Genomic DNA, 27,904 nt, shown 5'->3' with positions numbered 1-27,904 from the left:
TGGAGGTATACTTAAGTATATTTAATGGATCTTGTGGAATTTTATTCAGTGAACCAGTACGTTTTCAAGATCACCATAGATCAGTACTACTAGTTTTGTCAATTATGGTTCACAAGTGACCTTCATAAATCAAAAATGCAGAGAGCTTCATCTTTCCAGCATAAAATTATACAAGCATTTAAACCGAAAGCTTGCAAAGGAACAAGGACTGTGGTTATAATTTACATTTTTTTTTTTTTTTTCTCTCTTGAATGGATGTTAGGAAGAAAACAGACACACAGAGGCTAAGAAAAGGAAACTAACCTTTGTTGTATGTTTACTCTGGGCCAGCCTCTATAGAAAGCAATTTTTAAATTCTTACAAGAATTCTTTATAGTAAATTATGATTATTCCCATAGAATTAGACAGACTCAGAGAAGATAAATAATTTGTTCAGGATTACACAGCTACCAACTGGTGGTACCTGCATTTGTACATGTGTTGGGCTCTGTAAAAAGTCAAGTGTTTTTTTTTTTATCTTAAACAGTTCCAGAGTACTGAGATTTCTTAACTTTACCAACTTTTGTCTGGTAAAGCTCTTGGTCTTATCTAATTTCCCAAGATATATGGTAGAGTAATTATTTAGGCTTGTTGCAGCCATTTGGTGTCAAGCAAGACCACGAGTTCCTCCTACAAGACATTTCACAACAAATGCTATGAGAAAGGTTATGATGGTATGCCAATCTGCAAGAAGATTCTGAGATCCCATATTAGTACAAATTAATAACTAAGAATTTTAAAACAAAATTCACATCTGCTTGTAAGAAATTTTAGTGACTGTAATTTTGTATTCCGGTACCAAAAATGTCACTATCCTTCATGTAGTAGAGAGATACAGAAGCTTTACAACTGAGTCTTACATTTCCTTTCCTCCTCAGTAGGAAAGAAAACATTAAAAATTTAGAACTATACAGCTTCGTTTTCTTTAAAACAAAAGCAATCACAATAAATGGCACAATAGAAGTGTTATTAGAGGTGACAGGATATATTGCATATGCCAGCTGGTATCTTTTCTCTAAGTTTAGCAATTTTCAGCCAACTGGGGCTGACGTGGTAAAAGGAGATTCGTGAATAAAATATGCACAACAGGAAGGAAGCAGCTGAGATTCTCCTCCAGGAGCTCATCACCTAGAGTGCCATAGTCCTCAAGAGGAGAAGCCACCTCCTTTCTGATCAACAAAGGCTGCCATATCAAAGATGGACAGACTTTAAGGAACATACTATCACTGCTTCTTCAGTAAGATGTCTAAGAAGTTGTTTTAGAGGGTCTACCACTTCTTCATGACTTTGTAAAATTCCAGAAGAAGAAAGTTCAATCCAATCATCGTTAGATAACAACTAACAAGTTTATCCTTTTTTTCTCCCCGATACAAACCCTTTCACAAACACCAAGTGATATGGAAGACAGTTTTTTTTTAGTATTTTCTATTCAGAGCTACCAAATAAGGACATTTTGAATTGCTGAAACTAATCAAAAGTTCGAAGGAAAGATTTAGTTTCTATTCTGTACTTTTTGAAAACAAGTTTGAAAAACAGAGTAGTATATATTAAGGAGAAATCAAGAGCAAAATACTATCATGTAGGCATATATAATTCCTCAGGGAGAGACTGGCCAGCTGAAAATGAAGCAATATTTGGTAAGGATGACAGAGCAAGCAAGAAAAGCCCTTCTGCATGAAAGGATTCAAAGTTCTTTAATGATTTCCTCATGGAAACACATTCTTTATGAGTTTATATTAATTTACAACCTATTTTAAATATTTCAGTAAGTTACTTCTGAAGCTCTTTTTCACAATAATTAATTCTGTTCAAGCTCACTGTCAGAAATAAATGAAAGATTTTAAAGATATTTTTACTTTTTAAAGCATAGGGAAAGATGTCTTTCACATTAAGGTAATCAAATCCATTGCTCTTGGGGTTTGGGGGGGTAGACTTACCAAATCCACAAAGAAAACTCTCCTAGAACTAATGGAATTAGATTACCTTTGAATTCTCACCCCTACTTCGAATAGTCACTAATTCCTTTCTTTGCCCTTTTGGTGTTTGCAAAGGGGTTCACTAAAGCCTGAATCGATATAATTATTGGCTCAGATCGTGAGAGATCTATGCTGGATGGCTATGGGTTTCTAAAATCCCAGTTGCTTGTGGTAGTTTTCCTAGTTTGCCTATAGGGTTTGGGGATCAGCAATTTGAAAGGGCTACAAACTTGTGAAACAGTTTATTCATGGGGGCAGAATGTTCATCAGCGTGACCCAGTACTAAATACATACATTATAGGCATTTCTATTCTGCACAATTTGCCACACAGCACTAGTTTCTGGGGGTCGGGGGGGGGGAGGAGACAATGGCTTATAAAATGCTTTTGAATGCCTAAAAAAGAAGGAGGGGTCACGCTACGAGTCCGACTCCTCTGCTTTCTTTTTTGGAAAGAACCTTCTTAGTTACTTTAGCTGAGCTCTGCTGAGAGTAAGCAAAGTGGAAAAATCAGAAAATTACTTTTTTTTATATGTTTCTGGGGGCAAAAGAGAGAGTGGGAGAAAATAAATGGAAAAAAAGTGACAGTGAGATTATGTGAAAGAGCAAATATGCAAGTGGATGAAGACAGCTGAGGAATAATGCAAGAGGTATGAAAAAAAGCAGCCAGAAAAGAGCCATGATGATAAACTTAAAGGGAACTGCAGAGCAGAAAGAACATCATAAATAATCATATTTTCAAATAAGAATAACGTATCAGTTTCTGTGACCTGGATAGAGCACAAAACTCCCATGATATTTCCTTAGCATTTTGATGCACACAAAATGCAATTTTCAGCTCAGGCATTTTATTCTTCAATGTAAACAAGCTTTGGGTTTTTAAAATACATATCCTAAAAGTGTTTTCATACATAATACATATATCATAAAAATTTGACTTGCAAACTACTGAGTCCATGTCCCCCCAAGTATTCATTGTGAAGACTCACCACGTATAGAGATAGTACCTTATGGTAGAAATTGACATGCTAAAGCATGAAATGTCTTTTACCAAAGGTAAATAGGATTTTTTGAAGTACAGGACAAAGAAACATCATAGCCAATTTTGCCCAAACTCTAGGAGGGAAGTGTTACGAGGTAGAACTATATTGTTAATTAGTTTCAAATGCTTTGGTGTTCCTTTAAATCTTGCTAATTAAGAGAAATCAAGAGTGGAAAATAGCCCCTTTCTTATCTTCAAGGAATAAAGGTGAAAGAAAAACAGAAAACGAAACCTCTTTTCTTGTTCTGTTCTTTAAAACAGAGCCCCAAGAAAATCTTGTGCTCACAGAAGGAGAAAGCCCCAAGTATTTACAGAGGGGGAGGGGAAGGAGGCGGGCTGAGAAGCATAATTAGAAGCAAGTTTTCACATTTGATTAAATTCCTCCACCAACAAAATGCACTTAGAGGTATTTTAAGTTAAACCAGTACTTAAGGGCTATGAAAAGCAAGATGATTGCATGTTTGTGGAAGAAGAAAGGGCAATTAAGAAAACCAGGCCAATTTAAAATGCCATATAAATAAAGGCGACCAGAAGTTGATTTAAAGTTTGTCTTCTGTAATTTGTCTCTCCTTTGTCGTGGCACGCTCAGAGAAAGTGAACGCGGGGGACGGAGGGGAGCAGGGGAGGGGAGGGGTGGAGGGGAGCAGGGGAGGGGAGGGGAGGGGTGGAGGGGAGCAGGGGAGGGGAGGGGAGGGGTGGAGGGGAGCAGGGGAGGGGAGGGGCGGAGGGAGGGAGCCTGTCGGATCCTCCTCCTCCGTCTCGCTCCTTCTCTCTCCCTCTCCCACCCTCCACTCCCGTCCGCCCTGCCTTCGCTTTGCGGACTCCCTCGGCTTCTGATTTGGAAGGACACTGATTGGCTGGAAGCGATTCAACGCACGCGGGGCAAGAGAGCTTTGTCTGAGTTGAAGTGAAGTTGTACAGATTTTAGACCGGAGTCAGTAATCACGGGCGTTTGGTCTCTGCAGCCGAGCGGAGAAAAGGAGAAAGAATCGCTGGGAAAAGAGCCACTGCAGACTCCGCCGGCGCCCTGCGATAGATGCACGCCGACTACACAAGGGGGGAAACGCGGACGTGACACTCTTTCGCCTGCCAAGAGGACAAACGGCCGCACAAATGCAAGGACTGGACTCCATGCCGATATTATCTGGGAGTCGTGACACGGTGTGTATAAGACAAAAGTTTGCGAGCTGTTAATTGCTGTGCTGTGTTATTGAGAGACGCTTTCAAGTTTCGAGTACCAAATGTAGCCTAGCTTTAAGTTGCCGAAGGAAGTTGAGGGAATTGCTTTGCTGTTTTAACTGGCTCTGTGAGAGGAAATCTCATAAAACTGACCGAGGTACCAAATGAATGCTAAAATGCACTTTAGATTTGTTTTTGCACTCCTGGTGGTATCTTTCAACTCCGAGGTACTGGGCAAGAATTTGAAATACAGGATTTATGAGGAGCAGAGGGTTGGATCGGTAATTGCAAGATTATCAGAGGATGTGGCTGATATTTTAGTTAAGCTACCTAATCCTTCTACTGTTCGCTTCCGAGCCATGCAGAGGGGCAATTCTCCTCTACTCGTGGTCAACGAGGATAGCGGGGAAATCAGCATAGGGGCAAAAATTGACCGCGAACAACTATGCCAGAAAAACTTGAACTGTTCCATAGAGTTTGATGTGATCACTCTACCCACTGAGCATCTGCAGCTTTTCCATATTGAAGTTGAAGTGTTGGATATTAATGACAATTCTCCCCAGTTTTCAAGACCTCTCATACCGATTGAGATATCAGAGAGTGCAGCAGTTGGGACTCGTATCCCTCTGGACAGTGCATTTGATCCGGATGTTGGGGAAAATTCTCTCCACACGTACTCTCTCTCTGCCAATGATTTTTTTAATATTGAGGTTCGGACTAGGACTGATGGAGCTAAGTATGCAGAACTCATAGTGGTCAGAGAGCTGGATCGGGAGCTGAAGTCAAGCTATGAGCTCCAGCTCACCGCCTCGGACATGGGGGTGCCTCAGAGGTCTGGCTCATCCATACTAAAAATCAGCATTTCCGACTCTAATGACAACAGCCCTGCTTTTGAGCAGCAGTCTTATATAATACAGCTCTTAGAAAACTCCCCCATTGGCACTTTGCTGCTAGATCTGAATGCCACTGATCCAGATGAGGGCGCTAATGGGAAAATCGTCTATTCCTTCAGCAGTCATGTGTCTCCCAAAATTATAGAGACTTTTAAGATTGATTCAGAAAGAGGACATTTGACTCTTTTCAAGCAAGTGGATTATGAAATCACCAAATCCTATGAGATTGATGTTCAGGCTCAGGATTTGGGTCCAAATTCAATCCCAGCTCACTGCAAAATTATAATTAAGGTTGTGGATGTTAATGACAATAAGCCTGAAATTAACATAAACCTCATGTCCCCTGGAAAAGAAGAAATATCTTATATCTTTGAAGGGGATCCTATTGACACATTTGTTGCCTTGGTCAGGGTTCAGGACAAGGATTCTGGGCTGAATGGAGAAATAGTTTGTAGGCTTCACGGACATGGTCATTTTAAACTTCAGAAGACTTATGAAAACAATTATTTAATCTTGACAAATGCCACGCTGGATAGAGAAAAGAGGTCTGAATACAGTTTGACTGTAATCGCTGAGGACAAGGGGACACCCAGTCTCTCAACAGTAAAACATTTTACTGTTCAAATCAATGATGTAAATGACAATCCACCCCACTTCCAGAGAAGTCGATACGAATTTGCAATCTCAGAGAATAACTCGCCAGGGGCATATATCACCACTGTCACAGCCACAGATCCTGATCTTGGAGAAAATGGGCAAGTCACATATACCATGTTGGAGAGTTTTATCCTGGGGAGTTCCATAACTACATATGTAACCATTGACCCGTCTAATGGAGCCATCTATGCCCTCAGAATCTTTGATCATGAGGAAGTGAGTCAGATCACTTTCGTGGTAGAAGCCAGAGATGGTGGAAGTCCAAAGCAACTTGTAAGCAATACCACAGTTGTACTCACCATCATTGATGAAAATGACAACATCCCTGTGGTTATAGGACCGGCACTGCGCAATAATACCGCAGAAATCTCCATCCCCAAAGGGGCTGAAAGCGGCTTTCACGTCACAAGGATAAGGGCAATGGACAGAGACTCTGGTGTGAATGCTGAACTCAGCTGCTCCATAGTAGCAGGTAATGAGGAGAATATCTTCGTAATTGATCCACGATCATGTGACATCCATACCAACGTCAGCATGGAATCTGTTCCCTACACAGAATGGGAGCTCTCAGTTGTCATCCAGGACAAAGGCAATCCTCAGCTGCATACCAAAGTCCTTCTGAAGTGTATGATCTTTGAATATGCAGAGTCAGTGACAAGTACAGCCATGACCTCAGTGAGCCAGGCATCCTTGGATGTCTCCATGATTATAATTATTTCCTTAGGAGCAATTTGTGCAGTGTTGTTGGTTATTATGGTGCTGTTTGCAACTAGGTGTAACCGAGAAAAGAAAGACACTAGATCCTACAACTGCAGGGTAGCGGAATCAACTTACCAGCATCACCCAAAAAGACCCTCCAGGCAGATCCACAAAGGGGACATCACATTGGTGCCTACCGTAAACGGCACTCTGCCCATCAGATCTCATCACAGACCGTCTCCTTCTTCATCTCCTACCTTAGAAAGAGGGCAAATGGGCAGCCGGCAGAGTCACAACAGTCACCAGTCCCTCAACAGTTTGGTGACAATCTCATCGAACCACGTGCCAGAGAATTTCTCATTAGAACTCACCCATGCCACCCCTGCTGTTGAGGTAAGATCATACCCTCCACCTATTCACTGACAAAGTCAGCTGTTAGTGATCAGAAGTTGTGTATGTGTTAGTTCTTAAACGTTTCCATTACTAAGTAACAATACTAACAATATGCAAATTAAATAGGATACCAGTTACATTATGTAGGTATAGCAAGTATACACACCTTTTGCATACTGTCTTAAGGTTTTCATAAAGAATTTACTTGCATGTACCATGTGTAATATTGAAAAGTAAATGTGAAGCTAGCAAAGGACTATCTAATTAGAGTCCCCTTATCCTCAGATTATGATACTTCAAGCTAGAAATAAACAGGCTTGCTTTATTCTCAATAGTTGTGGTCTCTAAGAAAAATTAAAAACTGGGGTCTCCAGAATCCCATCTCAGTGCATGTGTATTTGTTCAGCTTTTGAAATGTTTCTGACATTATTTTAACTACATGTGTTAGAATGTATTTTACAGCATTTTCCATGTATTTTTATGACTGATCACTTTAATCTGAACTATAAGATAGAGGGAATCAATCAGTTTTCTATAAAGGAATCCTCTTTCAAAAAGAGAATGTCAGCTGTATGAGTGCATCCAAATTTCTCTGGGATGCACTTCAGTTCTGTTTGGTGTCTGGCCGCATGGTCCTTCAGAGTCCAGCATATGTAAATCTTTAAAACGGAGGTAGTATGTTCAGTTAATTAGCATGAAATAGTGAGTAACTGTATTTGCTTGCTTAAAGCTTTTGAGTATTGGGGGATTTGTTTCCAGGAATCAGTACTGTCTGTTTGGTTTCCAGCAGGTCTCCCAGCTTCTTTCAATGCTTCACCAGGGACAATATCAACCAAGGCCAAGTTTTCGAGGAAACAAATATTCCAGGAGCTATAGGTATGAATTACCCTCGTGCTACCTATTAAGTCTCAGATAACACGAACGCTGAAGACTAAAAACTATACTTTCTCTGATTTCTCTTTCTAGATATGCCCTTCAAGACATGGACAAATTTAGCTTGAAAGACAGTGGCCGTGGTGACAGTGAAGCAGGAGACAGTGATTATGATTTGGGGCGAGATTCTCCAATAGACAGGTTGCTGGGCGAAGGATTCAGCGACCTGTTTCTTACAGATGGAAGAATTCCAGCAGGTAAGAGCGTGGCGATAGATAAATCCTTATTTTCAGATCGACTACACCAGTGAAGTGAACAATTTCTCCCATGCTTTTACTTCTTCTTTGTTCTTTGCACTAAAGTATCTGTAATACACACACCATTAGCAGTGAACATAGACTGAAACAATTTTAAATTGTTTAATTAAAATTCATAGTAAACAGTTGGTAGAGAAAGGGAATAAGCAGGAGAGCTTAAGAGGACAAGACGGAAGGAGTGGGGAGAGGAGGAGAGAAAATGACCCCACTCCCCTCCTCTCTCTACCCCATCTACTACCGTCATAGGACACTCTTGAGCAACTCTGTAAAATTACTGGGTGGTTGTTTTTATTCAGAGAGCCTGTTTTGGTGCCTAGTGGTGAACTGGACTATAATTTGGAGGACCCATTTCCTGTGATGGGAACCAACTCGCATAATCAGAGATTAAAATACACCAGGGAATGGTACACTTTAATCACTAAAAATAGGAGAAAGAATGCATCTTTGTAGGTGGTAGGCATGGAATAATGTTGCCACCTTTCATTTTATGTGTCCACTGTAAATGGAAGAGGAACAGGAGTCCAAGAGGGGAATTTATAACTACACAGCTAGATGGAGGAGACCCTATTAAGTTACAAGCTATATTTTCCTTAGACTCCCTTCTCTCCAATCCTGCAGTAGAAACTCTCAGATCCCGCTGAGTAAATACTGGCTGCATCACTGTAGCGACCCTGTTACTAAAGACTGTAATAATATATCAACCCTTAGGAACATATTCCTTTGGCTACTTATGTTTCTAAATTCCACGAAATGTTGATCAAATAACGGCCACCTGACAAATGAATAAGTGAAGTGATAAATGAAAGAAAGGCAGAACAAAACTATATTACCTTGCTGAATCCATGGAACAACTGTTTTCTAAGTACAGATAAATAAGAGAGTTTAGGAAATAGACATGGGAGAGCTTCAGAGAGCCAGAGAAATTCAGTGGAAATCAGTACATAGGAACTCTGTCTCTCGTAAACTGAAGTGGTAGTGGCGGCAGTAGCTGCAACAGTATTAATATTAGTCCTAGCAGTCGCAGCAGTGGTTACCAGCGACGCCCTAGTACTTACTCTGGGCCCATGAGGAATTCTATACCTGAACAACTTCTTGCAACACTTTGACACAGGAATTAATGGTGGCGGTAATAACAGTAGTGTTCATATTTTTTTTTTAGATTTGAAAACTGAAGCTTATAAAGGTTAAAAAAAAGTATCCAAAATCAAGCAATTTGTACATGATAGAGGTGAGATTTGAACCTATCCCTCTACTCATTACACACTAATCTATCAAGAATAATATAAAGTAACAGGTTTTTATTTTTTTGTAATATGTTGGATGTCATATTTGTTCTTACATTCTAAAGTCTTACAGTACTACTGTCTGTAACCTATTAAATGCTGCTTATTTAATTATGCTATTACCGTAATAGATACTGCATTTCTGGCAGGATGAATGTATGGGAAGGACTTCTAGTGGCATGAAGGGCTACAATCAATGTACACTGAGAGCCGAGATACTTAGAGTCACCCATGGTGTCTTTTTCTTTTTCTTTTTTTAATGCATAGACTCCCTAGACCCATTTAAAGAGAAATCCTTGAAAACCTAGTGGAATATATATGGCCTAAGACAACTTGCTCAAAGAGAAACAGTTTTATTCTTCTTACCCATGAAATGAAAGAGCGGGCTGAATTTCTATGATTCTGTGATCCTGATGGAACTCTAATTTTGAATATTGATCCCTAATTTTGAATAAGATGATTTCCCAAATTACATTATTTCATAAAACAGAAAAGTAACATCATGGGTATAATATCAATTATCTCATTATATATGTTATTTTTTCACTTGTAGAAAGTCGACTCATTGACACAATTCTATCAGTATAGTTAAAAGGAGAATAACTGCTCCTACTTAGATAACCTTGCCATTTCTGAGCCTAAATTATACCTAAAGTCCTTTTTTAATTCTGAAATTATATAATTCAATAGCTAATCATGGTCTAATTTTTTAAAAAAGGTCACGATGCCTCTTTCACTCTATCCTATATTTTCAAAGTTACCACCACCAGCTATGTTCATGGCAGGAGAGTTACCTAATGCTTGAATTAAAGTAATTAAAGTAAATGTTAAAGAATAAAGACATCTGGGAAACAACAGGTGGACACTGATAAACTCTAGATAATAGTGAGTCTTATTTAGTAACTTGAGTCTCCTCCTAAGTTACATTTCTTTTCAAAGTTAGAGGCTCACCTTTATATTATCACCAACACCAGTGAATATATAGACAATTCTTTACAAAACAATTCCATATTTACACAATCATACTTAATCTGGGTGTGTGGTGGGAGAGCTGGGGTATCGCATCGTACTGCAATAGACTGTATCAGAGTACATACACTTCTGCCTGACTAGCAACCTGTCTCTATGTGGGGTGTTGCAGAAAGTATTCTAGAGGCATAGAGCACCAGGAAATCACCAATGAGCCATAAAATATCTTAAGCTTTATGCATGGTTGGCTATTAGAAATGTGCATAATCAAATATCTGTAAAAAGATAACCATCCCTTAATTATGACCATCATTCGGATGATACATCACCCGTATTCTGGCTTATTCTTCACGCTGGCAGCTTCTGCTGGCACATTAGGGTGTAAAATTTGTGCTTTGTAAACTTTATATTCCCAGGAAATATCCCAAGTAGAAAAAAAAAAAAAAGTCCACATCTGAATGCCATTAACAGAAATCAGCACAGTTTTTCTAAAGCATGAATATTTTTAGAACTTCAGTGTATTATTCCAACAATGTTTTTTCTGCATTAGACTGTGATCAAATATAGATTATGTTATGTTGCTTTGCCTGCCAAACAGGGTCATTTCTGGTCATTCATTCTATTAATTCCCACAGGAGGATCCTGCATTCTGAGCAGTAAAGTCAGCACGCATTTTTGTCTGTTGGCTCATGTTTGTCAACATACTTTCTTCCTTACTCAGTCAACTTTGAACCACAACACTACATATATGCTTGCAAAATCTCGCTTTTCCCAAAGTGTTAGCTACACCAGGATGTTCTTGTGATACCCCTCCTTGATTGGGCACATTCCATTTTTTTTATCATTGTATCATCTGTGATTACTTAATTCAAACATTTGTCTTTAATTCCATGTCCTCACCATTCTCATGGCTGGTATCCTACTTCTGGCCTTTCTTCCATGGCTGGTTTTCTGTACCAGCACATGAATTGATATTCACTCTCCAGTAGCTTCTTTCTTTGTCAAATCTTTCTTTCATACAGCTTGAACAACTTTTTCAGAACATTTTAATTTATACTTTTTGTTTCAAAAGCAATAATTGACTTTTGTTGCCTGGCAACACCTAATTCAGCTATTTATCTTGGCATTCCAAGGCCAATGAAATCCACTCCTAGCTTATTAACTTTCAATTTTTTTTTTTTGTATCTTTTGCAATAGGCAGAGCCATCTCTTCCCATAACACACCAATCCTTTGCTCATGTCACCTTTCTACCTGAAAAAGTGGCTTCTCTTCACTTTGTCTTCTATTCATCTCTCAAAGTTTGTTTCAAGTTGCTCTTTCTTTAACTACTTCAGCATCCACCTCTACTCTTTTCTTTTTTTAAATTTTATTTTTACTGAAGTAGAGTTGCTGTACAATATTATATAAGTTATAGATGTACAATATAGTGATTCACAATTTTTAAAGGTTATACTCCATTTACAGTTATTATAGAACATTGGCTATATTCCCTGTGCTGTACAATATATCCTTGTAGCTTATTTATTTTATACCTAACAGTTTGTACTGCTTAATCCCTTACCCCTATCTTGCCCCTCCCCACTTCCGTCTCTCCACTGTTAACAACTAGCTTGTTCTCTACATCCGTGAGTCTGCTTCTTTTTTGTTATATTCACTAGTTTGTTGTAGTTTTTTAGATTCCACATGTAAGTGACATCGTACAGTATTTTTTTTCTTTTTTTAACATGCCCTCATCATCGTATAGTTTGGCACTTTAACTGGGCATTTATGACCTCATTTGTAACACTTGATTATTCTTATACCAGAAGCCATTTGAGGGCAGGAAGCTATCATAGCACTTTACATATGGCAGGCTCTTAATAGATAATTGATTGATCACTCAATGACTAACGGCTTGATAGATGTTAGGCATATGTTTTTCTTCTTATGTCCCATGTTTGCTTCCTGCCCTACCTAAAAGGTCTAGCACAGGGGCAAAATTGGCCATCATGCTGTGGGAAAAAAGAGTTCTCTGTTTCCCCATGACTTCCCCTTTCCAGAGGAAGTTTAACCACCTGACAGAGCTTTCAAGGAGCGACAGGAAGGTTGGCCACTTGCACCACTAGCCAACAAGTTCTGATTCATTGGATACGGTGTGGAACATCTGTGGCTCTAAGTTACATGTACACTGAGGATAATTTCGAGCAGTTGAGTCTCAGGAAAAAGGTTGAAAATATCAATGAAATTAAGAAATGCCCTCTTCTGTGTCACTGCTCTTCCATCTCTATTATTTTGGCCCTCCTTCTCTCCATTAGTCTTTATTCATCAATTTTTCATATTTTCTGAATTTTAAAATTTTGTTATTTTTTTATTACTAAAGGCCCCATTTATTTACTGTGAAGTTATAAAATAGCATTCCCTGTCTAAAAACTCCTATGACCAAATTTATTTTTAATATGAACTGTTGTTTGAATCACCCAGATGGTACTGATGGTTATTTTCATTATGTTCAGTTCTCTAGAAAGCTGATCATGCTCGGGATTCTTAGAAGCTTGTGTAATTTTTCCCTTTTCCCCCTGTCATTAAACATTAAAACAAAACAAAGCCAATCAAACAATTAAGTCCTTCCCACAGAATTAAAGACCAGAAAACAAATGAGGAGGTGTCATCAGGTCTGTTCCCCTTCCTTCTAAAAGGATGTGAGTAAGACAGTATAGACAGGTCTCCTTTCCATTTTCAGAGACTCAGGGAATTAGGGAAAAAAAATTCATTACCACTTTGATAGTTATTTCAGTACTTAGAAAACCTCACTGCTATGAAGGTATTCCAGTTACTTTCAACACATTTTGGTTTTGTCCACATTTAAATGATGAACAACGATAGTTGGTAAATATTTCCAAATAGTAATAATGCATTAACTCAGCACATCTAAACATCTTTTTATTCTTGCTTATTTAAATGTAACCCTTCTTCATAGCAAAATGACACAAGGATTCTCAATACTGCTGTCTTTCTCTCATGCCATTGTGATTCCCATGGGATTGGCATTCACACTACCCAGCATCTTCCCTACTTTGAATTTCTAGCCTTCCTAGCAAGCAGACATTTCTTCTCACAGTTCTTGCTCTCATTTTTGTCCCTCAACTTATCCCTTCTCTATTAAAAATTGAGGCCCAGAATGGATGAGGTATAAGGACAGAATTATCTTCAAGGCTCAAATGATGAAAAGCAGTGACTTCCACACCTTTGAACAAAGTTCTTTACTTCTCCTTTTCTGAAAGGCAACATTTATTCTTTACTTTTCTTTTTTGTGCATAAATCTTTTCCAAAATTTTGTTTTAAGGCATAAGAACACTAAATACGGGATCTACCCTGCTAACAAAAGTTTTAACCGTACAATACAGTATCATTAACTGTAGGTACAGTGTTGTACAGCAGAGCTCTTGAACTTAATCTTGCTTAACTGAAAATTTATGCCTGTTAATCAGCAATTCCCCATTTCCCCCTCTCCCTAATTCCTGTTAACCACCATTTCACTCCTGGATTCTATGAATTTGACCATTTTAGATGCCTCATATACAGGGAATCATGCAGTTATGTGTCCTCCTGTGGCTAGCTTATTTCTTATTTCGCTAAGCTTAATGTCCTCAAGATTCATCCACGTTATCACATATTAGAGAGTTTTCTTCTTTTTTAAGGTGGACTAATATTCCATTGTATGCGTATACTACATTTCCATTAAACATTCAGTGGACATTTAGGTTGTTTTCACATCTTGGTTATTGTGAACAGTGCTGTAGTGAACAGAAGAATGCTAATATCTCTTCGAGATCCTGATTTCAACTCTTTTGGATAAATATCCAAAGATGGGATTACTGGCTCATACAGTAGTTCTCTTTTTTAATTTTTTGAGTAACCTCCATATTATTTTCCATAGTGGTTGCACCATTTTACATTCCCCACAACAGTGTACAAGGGTTCCAAGTTTTCCTCACTCCCCCTCACTTGTTATTGTTTGGGTTTTTTGGTTTGTGTTTTATTACAGCCATCCTGTAATAAAACTGGTTTGAGGTGATTTCTTATTGTGCTTTTTGATTTGCATTTCCTTGATGATTAGAAAATATGTAGCTAATGCCCACTCTATGCAGACACTTCAGACCTTTCCCAGGTGCTGGGGGTACAACAATAAGCACACTGGACAACTAGCTTCCCCTGACCAGGGATTTGGCATTGGTCAAGAGTCAGCCTTTTTTTAGCAATAACTTGGGAGGAAGAGAAATCTTTCTTAAGCAGCCAGATCTACAGAATTAGCTCTGAATATGTTAGTATGGCTGATATCAATCCAATTTTCATTCAAATCTAAGATAATTACCTTGTACTTTCTGAATTCTGTCATTTGCTCTAAAATGAAATCATGATATTGAAGAGACCTAAGCTGTCACTGAAAAAGATGGATGGTTTGTGGAGTATATTTTACATCTTCACATTTCTTGGTTGTTCTGTAGTTTAGTTATCACATTTGCCAAATTGAGAGTTTTGCCCTCTTCATTTTTCTGCTTTTCTCATATCATCGATTATTTTCTATGAGTGTAACCACTCACATTCCAACAGTGCATCATAACATCTGGAAGAACTAACCAATCGTTTTTCATATTCTTCTTCTTTTGATGACTTTTCCAACTCTTTGAATTTCAAACCTCTAAAAGACTTCTTAACAGGGTAACTGCAGATGCCTGGTATTTGAGGATAATTTGCACTGCTGTTTTAAGGAACAAGTTGATAAATAATCCAGAATACTTTTAAGAGAGATTGATAAATATAATTACCTGATAGATTATTATATTCTCAATGCCTCCATTAAAAGTAAAGTAGGTCAGATAGACCCCAATATCTAGAAGGTACTCAATGGTAGTACTCAAGGCTTATCTGGTGGCATTCTAAAGTGATGGATTTCCCCTTACAGCTCTGGGTTTTTATAGAGTTTATGTTCAGCAAATATTTCATCACCGACACCTTAGCTCTTTTCCAAACTTCTTCATTAGTAAGTTGTCAATCCATCTTCTCATTACGTGAGTAGCAGACGATATCCCTGAGAAGTACATGAGTCATAAGCCTCCTTTGCTTATCTGATAGACAAAAATATATATATACCAGGTCCATAAAACCAGGAGTCAAATCAAAACTGTAACTGTAGTCCACCTCACATGTATAATAATGGGTTAGTATCATGGTCGTAGTTTAAAATTGTCTTATTCTATGTTTTAAAAAATAAAATGATAATTTTTTCTATTATTTTGAGTCACACGAAGTATAACGAATCCCCACTGCTTTCCTTGAGTGCAGCTATGCGGCTGTGCACGGAAGAGTGCAGGGTCCTGGGACACTCTGACCAGTGCTGGATGCCAGCTCTGCCCTCACCTTCCTCTGATTATAGGAGTAACATGTTCATTCCGGGGGAAGAATTCCCAGCACAGCCCCAGCAGCAACATCCGCATCCGAGTCTTGAGGATGACACCCAGCCGGTAGATGCTGGTGAGAAGAAGAAGAGTTTTTCCACTTTTGGGAAGGACTCCCCAAACGATGAGGACTCTGGGGATACCAGCACGTCCTCTCTGCTCTCGGAAATGAGCAATGTGTTCCAGCGCCTCTTACCCCCTTCCCTGGACACCTATTCTGAGTGCAGTGAGATGGATCGATCCAACTCTCTGGAACGCCGGAAGGGACCTTTGTCAGCCAAGACTGTGGGTTACCCACAAGGGGTGGCGGCCTGGGCGGCCAGTACGCATTTTCAAAACCCCACCACCAACTCTGGCCCCCCACTTGGAACTCACTCCAGTGTGCAGCCTTCTTCAAAATGGTTGCCGGCCATGGAGGAGATCCCTGAAAATTATGAAGAGGATGATTTTGACAATGTGCTCAACCACCTCAATGATGGCAAACACGAACTCATGGATGCCAGTGAGCTAGTGGCTGAGATTAACAAACTGCTTCAAGATGTCCGCCAGAGCTAGGAAATGACAGCAAAGCATTTTTGTTTCCATATATGTGGAAATAGGGGACAGCGAAAACCCTGAAAGAACTGGCATTGCCACATAGTTGCATTTATCATAAATGTGTCTGTGTATATTGAATATTAAATACTGTATTTTCGTATGTACACAATGCAAGTGTGATTATTTTAATCTGTATTTTAAAAATACATTTGTACCTTATATTTATGTGTAATTTAACAGACAAATTTTATTTTTTTACTCCCATGATAAACATGTGTCTCCTAATCATGTAGAAACTAGCCACTGTTCAAATCTGATATAATATGCAACCACAAAGTATAAAGGCACTGCTTAGATTAGTTATGTTGGGGAAGAAACTGTTAGGCTGTAGGGACAATCCCACTAAAGCATTATTCAATTCTTAGTTCCATTAAGTGATCCAGCTTCTATTTTCTTTAACTTTTTTAAAAAAGTAAGCATCAAGAAAAATGTTTAACTCTTTTATTATTATCGTTATTATTTTTACTGGTCTCTGCTAGTTCTGAGAGTTGGACTCTTACAGTAAAATTGAAACATGAAGTGAAATTTTATTTCAGGACTGGGAAGTATCTTTCACAGACAATGATGTAAAAAAACAGGACTAGAATCGGTTTTCTAACTCCCAGGCTCCTACTATTCCAGGACATCACACTGGCCTGTTCTTGAGAATATTTCTGCTAAAGTATTATCATCTATTCATAATCAAGGTAAACAATGAATTTTATTCCATCCTTGTAATATGAGAGGTGCCCCAAGGAAATGGAATCTGCCTTTTAAATGGATAACAGTGTATATTTTAACAGCATAAAGTATTAATGGACAAAGACAATTATGTCGGTGTCCCTCCTAGGGTAGTAAATATAATTGATTTATCCTGAAACTCTTCTATTTGAATCTTCCCCTCTCCTCTCACAATACTTGAACATGTTTATTTTTTGTAATGTTTTTCGCTATAACTCTTCACTCTTAGCTTTTGTCTCTAGTGCATGATCTCATATTTTTGCTTTTATTTTTAGTATAAGAACATTTATAAAATTACAGTTTCTGTTATTGCAATTCTGTTTTATTTGTTGTGTGACAAACGGCAAATTCTTTATTTATTGTGCTGTTATCTCTCTGTGTGGAATGCCTTGGAAAGGGAGATCGTTGTTATTATGACTGTTCTCATTTATGACCTAGCTTCTATTAATGTTATTTCTATGAATACACTATCTTGATTGTACTCTCCAGAAAATTTTACTGTCAATGAAAATAAAAGGAAAATTGAAGTAAAGCTAAAGAACTGTCCATACATCAGAGTCCTGTTCCTACATATATGTTCAAAAGTTTTGCATCAAGCATACCCCTCATGAGAGGGTAATTCAGAGTTGTGTTTTGAATAGTAGAGAGGGAATATTCAACTGGCTTGGAAACAAGAAAAACCACAATGGAAAAGGAATGAATTTGAGATCTGTAATGGAAATGAAAGCAGTCTACCATATTTCCAGTAGATTAAAGAATTGAAATGCATTTGAAGTATAAAGAAAAAGGAATAATCAATAGTAACCTCTTGAACATTTCTCAAATTATTTCTCAGAACATTTTGTGTTAAGTTGCGTCAGGAAAAAAAGTGTACCCTTACACTGTTTCCAAGAGGTGAAAATTATCTTCTTTGGTTTACTAGTAGGGAAATGAAATACTAGGAAAGTTACATAACCTTAAAATGGAGGAAACTCAGATATTTTAATTCTCAACTGAGTACCACATCAAATAGATGTGTTATATCTTTCAAAAGGCACATTTTCCTTTGTAGAAGGGATTACAATTACAAGTGAAATTTCAGTTTATTTTTCAGTAGATTACACACACAAATGCTAACCACATTGAAATACATTTTGCTTTTGAACTTCACTTCCTTTCAGTACATATTATCATTAAGAAAAAGACTTTCATAACTTCACTGTTCTTAATTTAAAGCAACAACAGTAATTTAGGAAGCAAAGCTGGAAATCAATGTTCGAATGATGTAAAGTAAATAAAAGGCAACATTGTATGAAACAGAAGACCTTTGTACATTGTCTGTACAGGAAGCATTCCGTGTCTCAGGCTCCTTGTTTCTCCAGCCTCCTGGCTCTTCTTACTTCCCATGCCCCAGGTTAAGGGATATTAGGGCAAGCTTTTCACTTTTCACTCTTGTTCTTTTCACAGGTAATATTATCTCAGTGAAGGCTGGAGTGTCTGATGCCATGAGAGCAACCTAACTTCTCATCAAATTTATATTTCCTCTTCTTTGATACCATGCCCTTCCTCAGATTGAAACAACCAAAAAGCACTTCAGTCAAGGATATCCCTTCCTCCATTTGGCCCCAATGGATTCCCTTAAATGTTCTTCAGTGGTAATCATCCATTAAGGGAATCATCTTCCAATAATGTAATTTGACACTGAATCTGTTGCTTAACATATCTTCCTTTTAAATGCTCATAGGATGATTAGAATTGGCTTTCTTCAGATTCTTATAAGTTACTATATTAACACGGTTATTCATTTATCATTTCTTTCTTTCTTGGTATTTGGCAGATGGGGCTTATAACTTTGCTAAACATTTAAATTCTTGTTCCTCCTGTCACACATATATCAAATTTACCACTTACCAATAGATAACTGTTAAGGCAAAAGATGGGTAAGTTACTGTCTTATTGGAGTCACTGAAGAAGTGTCATTTGTGAAAATCAGCTTAGCTTCCTTGTTTCATCCATTTGATACCAGCTAATGTCAGAAAATATTCAAAACTGAGTTTGAATTACTGACACATTAAAATTCAAAGAATAGTGAATCTATGTAAAATTTAGTTGTATGGATGAAAAATGGATTGTCTGACATAGCAACCTGCAATCCTGCATGAACTCACAGAACTGATCCGAGACAATTCAGGCAATTTGCCGAACTATCAAAAAGTTTTGATGTTTCTGTTCCAATTCAATATATCTTGATTAAACATCATCACAGTATCAAAGATAAAAGGATACACTGAATAGGCAATAAATGTTGCTATATAAAATTAAAACCAAACCATATGAAAGTCTTAAAGATTTGTGTTGAGTTTTAAAAAGGAAAAAAAATGCGGGATTTTTTTTTTTAAAGCCAGCATGTTGACTTCCTTAATTGCAGGTTAAATTCATAAAACAAAGCTATCATATATTTATAAACTGCCTTATATATTGTGAAAGTGTAAGATGTCAAACTGATTGTAATCATTTTTAATATGTTAGGATGTCTCTGTGAATGTTAGAAACATTTCTATGTGGTTATATAACATTTTAACTTAATAAATTAAGTATTTGGGGCACTGAAGATTCATCTCATTCAGTTTAGTTTCTAGAACAAGCAGTAAGTCACTTTTTTGAAATAACTGAATAATACCTAAAGTATTACATTGCAATTGGAAAAAAAACTTTATTGCCCAAATTGTGGCTTCATTCTTCATCTGTGTAACAGGAGTCATAGTCAAGTACATACATTTTGTATAACAGAAATAATAGGACCTTTAATATAATCTAAACCAAAAAATAATTAACAGGTAGGCACTGTATAATAGATCTGAAAATGATAGTCTCTACTTCTCATTAATTTAACTTTTTATTATAAGATAGCTTATACAACTTGTGGAGCTGTTAAAAGAATTTTATGGGGAGCTGGTATTGCAAAAATTGCTACCAGAATTTACTGACTTCCTGACTTCTAAAATTGCAATAACACATCCTACCCTGGCACTTTAAAATAATAGTTTTCTATTTCCTTTTATGACTTCTGCAAGTTGCTCCTAATTCTTGTTTGCTTTTTCAGATTTTATCCCTTCAATTTATTTATTTTATGGTACTCCTCCTTGATAATTTATCCTACTGTCCACATTTTATAACAATCTTCTCCAAATTTTTGCATGTATATAGTTCTTTATACAACCACCTAGGTTTTTTTTATCAATCTTTTCACGTCTTTCCTTTGCTATTAGTATTACAGGGATCATATTTTTGAGATATGAAGCCAATATCTTTTCATTCTCAATAAACCTTGCTCCTCTGATTCACTAGTTTAATAGAAGGGCAAATTTATATAATTAAGAACAAAGGGGTCATTTCATTTGTTCTATGTTTTAAAAGTTTTTGAGTGCTTATAGACATACTAGCATAGAAAATTTGACTTTTACTGAGGGAGGAAATTCTTTTTTCTAAATATAAAACACTTCTCTTCATGTACTAAGGGTTAGGCTGGGAAGGGTGAGCTTGGAGTTTTACTGAGCCAAAGTTAAGAGCAAGAGAATGAATATTAAGTAAGAAAGGGCCATAACCATAGAAAAGAAAGATAAGTTAGGCAACTGTTGAGAGCCTAAAGCCCTAGAGGTGAATAAATTGAGAAGGGTAAAATATCAGGTTTTAGTGTCTTTATTCCCACCTCCAGTGATCTTTAGAAAAAGCTGTACAACAAAGCAATACCTCCGGGGAAGGTGTTTCTCCTTTCCCTGGCCCTCCCTGCTCAGGAGTGCAGACGTGGAAGGAAGAGGTGCAGGTGTGTATGTATGTCTCTGGGGCAGCACTTCTCACTGCCTTTGGATGGCCTGCAGGAGATTCAGACTTTCTGCCTTACACAAAATGGGGGAGAAGCTGATATTATCAACTGTATTACCTTTCAAACTGCTTTTATCTAAATGAAGGAAACCCTTCTAAAAACCCCAGGTGCATTCTTGTTTTATTAAAAGGTACATTCTGCAGTTTAAAATAACTAATCACAAAATAGTCTAGGCAGAAGAAGCATAGACTTTTCCTTTGGAAGAAGACCTTTGTGTTAGGGTGTTAGGTTCCAAATAATCTATACAACTTCCAGGAAATCTTGTTACACTGAGATGCAACATCCAAAAATGGAAGTAAGAATATTTCATAAATTCTCACCAGAAAAATATTTTGCCAGTCTCTGCCTTGTGACTTGTATCTCTTCTGCAAACGTATGCCTGGAGGCTGTCAGTGTGGACTTTGTGAACTTCCTCTAGAGATTTTCGGTAATTGCCAGAAGTATAGGTGGCAACTACATGACAAGTCTACATAGCAATAAGCAAAGTGTCACTGAAGGAAAAGTCTACAAAGGACCAACCACTACAAATGACTTATTCCTTCACTGCTTCTTCTCCCGTCCCTTTCTCCTCATTTTCTTCTTGGGTGGCATTTGAGGGGCAAATGAGGGGCAGTATGTAAATCATTCCTTAATTCAACAAATATTTATTGTGCAATTATTGTCAGATAATGGTCCAGGTGTTTGAGATACAGGGTTGAACAAAACAGACAAAAAAGACATGAAGACCACTACACACCTATTAGAACAGCCAAAATCTGGGACACTGACAACCCCAAACGCTGACACGGACGCGGAGCAACAGAAATTCTCATGCACCGCTGATGAGAATGCAAAACGGCACAGCCACTTTGGAAGAGTTTGGAGTTTCTTACAAAACTAAACATACTCTTACCATATGATGCAGCAATTGTGCACCTTGGTATTTAAACAAAGAAGCTGAAAGCTTCTGTCCACACAAAAACCTGCACCCGGATGTTTATTGATGTTTTACGTAACTGTCAAAATTTAGAAGCATCCAAAATGTCCCCCAGTATGTGAATGAAAAAATAAACTGTGGTACATCCAGAAAATGGAATATTATTCAGTGTCAAAAAGAAATGAGCTATCAAGTCATGAAAAGACATGGAGGAACGTTAAATGTACATTATTAAGTGAAAGAAGCCAATCTGAAAAGGCCACGTACAGTATGACTCCAACTATATGACATTCTGAAAAAGACAAATCTATGAAGACAGTAAAAAGATCAGCGGGTGCCAGAGGTCTGGTAGGGGGAATGAATAGGTGGAACACAGAGAATTTTTAGGGCAGTAAAAATATTCTGTATAATACAGATATATATAAATATAATAATATTCTGTAAATGTATAATGATGGATATATGTCATTATACATTTTTTCCAAACCCATAGAATGTACAACACCAAGAGTGAACTCTAATGTAAACCTTGGACTTTGGGTGAGTATGATGTGTCAGTGTAGGTTCATCAATTGTAACAGATGTACCATTCTCATGAGGGATGGTGTTAATGGGGGAGGTTCTGCGCATGTGGGTTCAGGGGGTATACGGAAAATCTCTGTACCTTTCTCTCAATTTTGCTGTCAACCTAAAACTGCTCTAAACTAATAAAGCCTTAAAGAGAGAGAGAGGGATAAAGAGAAAAGCCAGCAGAGAAAGCCCCAGACCATAACTGTCATGATGGAACAGACCACACACACCACCAGAGCAGGCAGACACTTCATATCAGGTGTAATTTGCAACAGGACAGAGAAATGATCAGAGGCCCTGCTTTGTTAACCAATACATCCCCAGTGCCTATAACGGCAGCTGGCCTGTGATAGATGCTCAACAAATATTTGTTGAATGCAGGGATGACTTTATGCTTCTCCTTGAACCTGTATGCTACCCAGGGAGAAAGACTGAAAAAATATTGCATTATTACCATTAAAAAACTCAGTTATGACCCAAGCATGCTTAAGTTTTAAGCTTCAAGGAACTAAGACAGCAGTAACGAAATAAAATTCAGTGTTTTCTCCTAGCAGCATGAATTGGAAATCAAGAAAAACTGGGACCAAATATGATTGCGTACGTCTATTTCTTTTTCACTTTTTCCAAAGAACATTTTTTTATTTTTTTGGCTGTGCCAGGTCTTAGTTGCATCACTCTGTATCTTTAGTTGCGGCATGTGAACCCTTAGTTGCAGCATGCATGCGGGATCTAGTTCCCTGACCAGGGATCGAACCCAGGCCCCCTGCATTGGGAGCACAGACTCTCACCCACTGGACTACCAGGGAAGTCCCTTTCTAAGGAACATTTAGATATTTGGAATATTTTGTCCTTTTCTTCGGGCATTTGTGTCTAGATTGGGTGCTGCAGTTCAAATCTGAAAGCCACCCCTTTCTGGCAATATGGCTTTCAATAAGTTACATGACCAGTGAAAAATTTGGTCTCCACACTTGTACTACAATGTTAATAAATAGTAATAGCACATTCATGTCAAGTGAAACAAATAATGAACCCTTTAAATCAGAAGAGGAAAACACAAGGGAATTTATAACAGGAACCATCTGTTTTCTTGCATCATTTTTCTACAGAAGAGCTCATCAGTTTTGGTGCAGATATGGGGAATTAAATAATAAGTTTCTTTGCCATCTGAGGTTTTAGCAGATGGCTTGAAAGGAAAAAAATTAATTTTACTTAAAGAAAAGAAACTATGGTTTATAATGCTATCAGTGGGGTAGGCTAACAGGTGTAAAAAATAAACTCAAAATGAATAACTTCTCAAATGTAGCAAAAGTTCCTTTCTTCTCATGTAACAGTCAGTCTAAAGTGAAGGTCATTTGAAGAGCAGCCTCATGAAGACTCTACCATCATTAACCCATCATTTCCAAGGTTACCTTGGAGGGAGGGAGCTCCTTTCCAGACAGACACAAGGGAAATGGTTATGGAGTAGTGCAATTAGGAGATGATTAAGAACCAAGCCTGAAAGTGTCATAAGTCATTTCCACTGATGGCTCATTGGCTAGAAACAGTCACATGACCACAGAGGGAGGTTATGAGAGGCTGCCTGCTGTATTTTGGTCAGCAGCACAGTCTCTACCACACAATCTTTAGGCGCGCCTGCACTCTCAGAATGTCACAACAAGTCATCAGTATAATTTCTCCAGTCATTTGCAGTTCACTGTTGTAATTCTCACACTAGGATCTCAGTACCTTGAACAAAGAAACTGTATGTTTTTAGTTTTGATCCATTTCTGTGTCTCCAGAGACTGGTGTAGTTTTTGACCTGTCGAAGGTACTCAATCTACAAATAATTAAAATCAAGAAAAAAGATAACATTTAAATTCTACACAGTAATCTTTTGTGGCGGGCGGGGGTGCGGGAGGGCAGGGAGTGGGATGGGGAAGGGTTGGTAGATACAGTTATTATCAGAATCAACCCATTTTCCAAAATAAATATGACTACTCTACCCAGATTTTGATAGGTATCAAAAAAGTGTTTCCTGGTTGTGGCGGTAGGGAGAGGCGGGAGTGGAGCCCGCCTGCAAAGCAAGGAGGGAACGCTTTGCGGTAAAGAAAATGTTCTTTATCTCGACTGGGGTTGGTGCGTTACATTTGCCAAAACTCACCGAAATGTACATTTAACATCTGTGCATTTTATTTGTAAATTATATCTCAATAAAACGGAAAAACAAATCCCCATTAAATAATAGCTGAAAAGCAAAACTAGAGAAGAAGATGAGGACTGCTCACTGAATCAAAGCAAATCTCTAATTCCGCAGGTAGTCAGTTCAGAGAAAGTCCCCAGCAGGATATTCTATACCATGTCACATTAGCAGTGACTCAGTTCTGTGACCTAGCTGCTAGTCTTCCAGTTACAACTGTAGGTTTCTTAGGGAAGAGAACAGCTAATTAGATCTAATCATCTTAATTTTACACCATCAGCTGTGACAAGAGAGGCAGTACTGAAGAAACCACAATGAACCCTGAAGACCCAACTTCATTTAAGGAGCTTTCCATATTTAGGAAAAACCTTATGGTTTTGTTTAGTTTTAACAGAAACCCAAATTGTAACACAGAAGAGAAATCTGTGTGCATTACCAGGGTAGCAATATTGTGAGAAAGTAAATATATCCACCCCTCAATGCCCCGCCGGCAAATATATTGTGAGTGTGCTTGTGTTGGGCTGTACCCCACTGTGCTTGCCCAGCTTCAAGACCGAAGAATGGTTTAATGGACGGGGGAGCTTACAAGTCTGAAGCAAGGTCTTGGAGCAGGGGATGGACAGACAGCAAGAGAACAGCCATCTTGGGTGGCCTGATCATACACTCCACCCCTACATACGCTGCACGACCCTCACAACCTTGGTCCACCCCTCTTCAGCAATATCCCTGGGGTCAGGGGCACTGCAGCCAGACGCCACAAATACAACACAGACAGCAGCAGCCAGAGGGCATCAAGAGTAAGACACCCCGGGGGCTTCCCTGGTGGCGCAGTGGTTGAGAGTCTGCCCGCCAATGCAGGGCACACAGGTTCGAGCCCTGGTCTGGGAAGATCCCACATGCCGCAGAGCAACTGGGCCCGTGAGCCACAACTACTGAGCCTGAGCGTCTGGAGCCTGTGCTCCGCAACAAGAGAGGCCGCGACAGTGAGAGGCCCGCGCACCGCGATGAAGAGTGGCCCCCGCTCGCCGCAACTGAAGAGAGCCCTCGCACAGAAATGAAGACCCAACACAGCCTAAATAAATAAATAAATAAATAAATTTATAAAAAAAAAAAAAAGAGTAAGACACCCAGTATGCTCAGAACAGTCGTTCACCAGGATGTGGGCAAACTTTGGAGCCAAGCGCTTACCGGGTCAAAGAAGGAGTCAATGGCGGCAGCATCCTGTCCAATTATAAGGAAGATAAGGCCACCCCTGGTTTTCATAAACCTAGAGCTACCCCCAAGGGGAAGGGAAGGCCCTGGCTTTAAGGGAAACATTCTGGTGGCCTAGCCAGGAGTCAGCAGTCACAGTACAGGTCTCCACCCCATGTTATGTTGAGTGTCATTAGGGGTGGACCCATTAGGTCTTTCCAAACAAAAAACAGTTAACCCACTAGTTGGACTTGTGTGTCCAGAAGTCACCCTATTCCACTCCACACAGCAGAGCCCAGGGGGACTCATGGGCAGTCGGTTGTACAGTAAGGTTTTACTGACGAGGGTCCTTCCGACGTATTGGCAGGCAGGGCAGGAAGATGGTGAGGGTCTTTTCCCCTTATGGTCTGCCGTCCCCACATAGTCACATTAGCCGGGTCCACTTTTCATGGAGGTCCAGAGGAGGACAGCAATGGCATCTCACTGTAGACCCAGCAACTAGACTCATTTTGCAGTGAGGCCACGGTCGCTTCCCAGTCCTCAAATAGATTTCCTTTACTCAGGCTAGGGATAATGTGCAAAACATCTAACAGACACAACAGAGGGGGGATCATGACCATTCAGCAAAATACCAGCAGTACCCGCATTCTGAGATAATACCATACCCACCTGTGGATTTTGTCCCAGTCTGCCACAGAGTTCAGAAAACTGAAGTTTTCAGTAATACAGCAACATGTTGCAAATCACATTACAATGGCCACCTAGTTTTAACCTTGGATTTCTGAACCACAGCTACTCCATTTTGACTTTCAAATGTATTCCCCTCCTCAATGGCCAAAGTCGATGTACAATGCATACTCGACAGGCCACAAAACAGGACACTTTGGTCAGTAAAGTTTAAGTTAAACCATGTATAAACCAGAATGACTTCCCTATACCTCCATATGTGAAGATTTTTCCATCATTTCCCCTTTTGATTGCAAATCTTCTGATAGACCAAAGTATATGTCCCTTAAAGCCAGGGTGAACGTCGGCTGCCCTGAGTCCAGATCATGTCCCTTGGTTCTAGGCCTCCTTTATTTTTGCCTACTTATCCACGTTGGGGGAAAACCGATCAGGTATTGTGCACAAGCTCAGAGGTATGTTAATGGGGAAACATTTTATAGGCTATATATTTTATTACTTATAATTATACAATTTATCACATTTTATCGCATCAAATTTTTACACAAACATTATTCATGTCCTTTTAGTGGCAGACTTACAGCAAGCAGTGACACATCATGAGTAGTTATACTCTGTGACAACCTCGCTAGATAATTTTCTTTCCATCTTGAACATCAGAGAAAAAGTATGGCTAACACAATAACTTTCATAAATACAGACCTCAATGAGCAGAACTAGAATCCACTGAACCAAAATATTTTTCTCTCTAAAATTACCCTCATCTCCACCAAACAAAGCCAAATCAAGAAGAATTTGTTGGGGCTTCCCTGGTGGCACAGCGGTTGAGAGTCTGTCTGACAATGCAGGGGACACGGGTTCGAGCCCTGGTCTGGGAAGATCCCACATGCCGCGGAGCGACTAAGCCCGTGAGCCACAACTACTGAGCCTGCGCGTCTGGAGCCTGTGCTCCGCAGCAGGAGAGGCCGCGATAGTGAGAGGCCAGCGCACTGCGATGAAGAGTGGCCCCCGCTTGCCCCAACTAGAGAAAGCCCTCGCACAGAAATGAAAACCCAACACAGCCAAAAATAAATAAATAAATAAATAGATTAAAAAAAAAAAAAAGAAGAAGAAGAATTTGTTTGCAAAATTAGTCTGGTGAATTGACCACATAGGCTCCTCAAAACTGCCGTTGGTAGAACCCCTCATAAGGAGTCTCAGACTAAATTCCCAAAAGGCCTCTCAAGGCCAGGAAAGCCATGCCAAAGGCCTGCCATCAGGCTCCACCTTGGTGCATTTCTCTTTTCTAGAGGTCCCCAAAATATTGAGATTCCTGCACTTGCTAGGAGACAGTCTTTCCCATTCACCTGATAAGGCTGCTCAGAATCCAAGAGTCTCCAGGCAGAGAGAAAAGAAAAATGTTTCGATTCTACCCACAGGTGTAGTTTACCAAAC

The 27,904-nt window shown here is 38.9% G+C and overlaps 1 protein-coding gene across 7 annotated transcripts; it reads left to right on the top strand.

Annotated features, from left to right (window-relative positions):
* The first annotated feature begins 3,847 nt into the window (after positions 1 to 3,847).
* PCDH18 (protocadherin 18) lies at positions 3,848 to 17,603 on the top strand. Of its 7 annotated transcripts, none has more exons than XM_082390834.1 (5): positions 3,965 to 6,876; positions 7,667 to 7,752; positions 7,843 to 8,006; positions 9,226 to 9,294; positions 15,642 to 17,603. In XM_082390834.1, exons 1-4 carry the CDS (start codon positions 4,399 to 4,401, stop codon positions 9,252 to 9,254), a joined length of 2,757 nt encoding a protein of 918 aa, XP_082246960.1. In that variant the 5' UTR covers positions 3,965 to 4,398; the 3' UTR covers positions 9,255 to 9,294; positions 15,642 to 17,603. The 7 variants fall into 7 exon arrangements, with proteins under 7 accessions (XP_082246957.1, XP_082246955.1, XP_082246960.1 ...); XM_082390833.1 differs by having other exon boundaries at positions 4,263 to 6,876; positions 7,664 to 7,752; positions 15,642 to 15,778; XM_082390831.1 differs by lacking the exon at positions 9,226 to 9,294 and having other exon boundaries at positions 3,848 to 6,876; positions 7,664 to 7,752; positions 15,733 to 17,603.
* Positions 17,604 to 27,904: the final 10,301 nt, after the last annotated feature.

The sequence above is a fragment of the Balaenoptera borealis genome, assembly GCF_965194805.1.
Source record: "Balaenoptera borealis genome assembly, chromosome: 4".
Lineage (NCBI taxonomy): Eukaryota > Metazoa > Chordata > Mammalia > Artiodactyla > Balaenopteridae > Balaenoptera > Balaenoptera borealis.
Note: the sequence above shows the minus strand (reverse complement) of the source record. Positions and strands in the feature narration are given on the sequence as shown.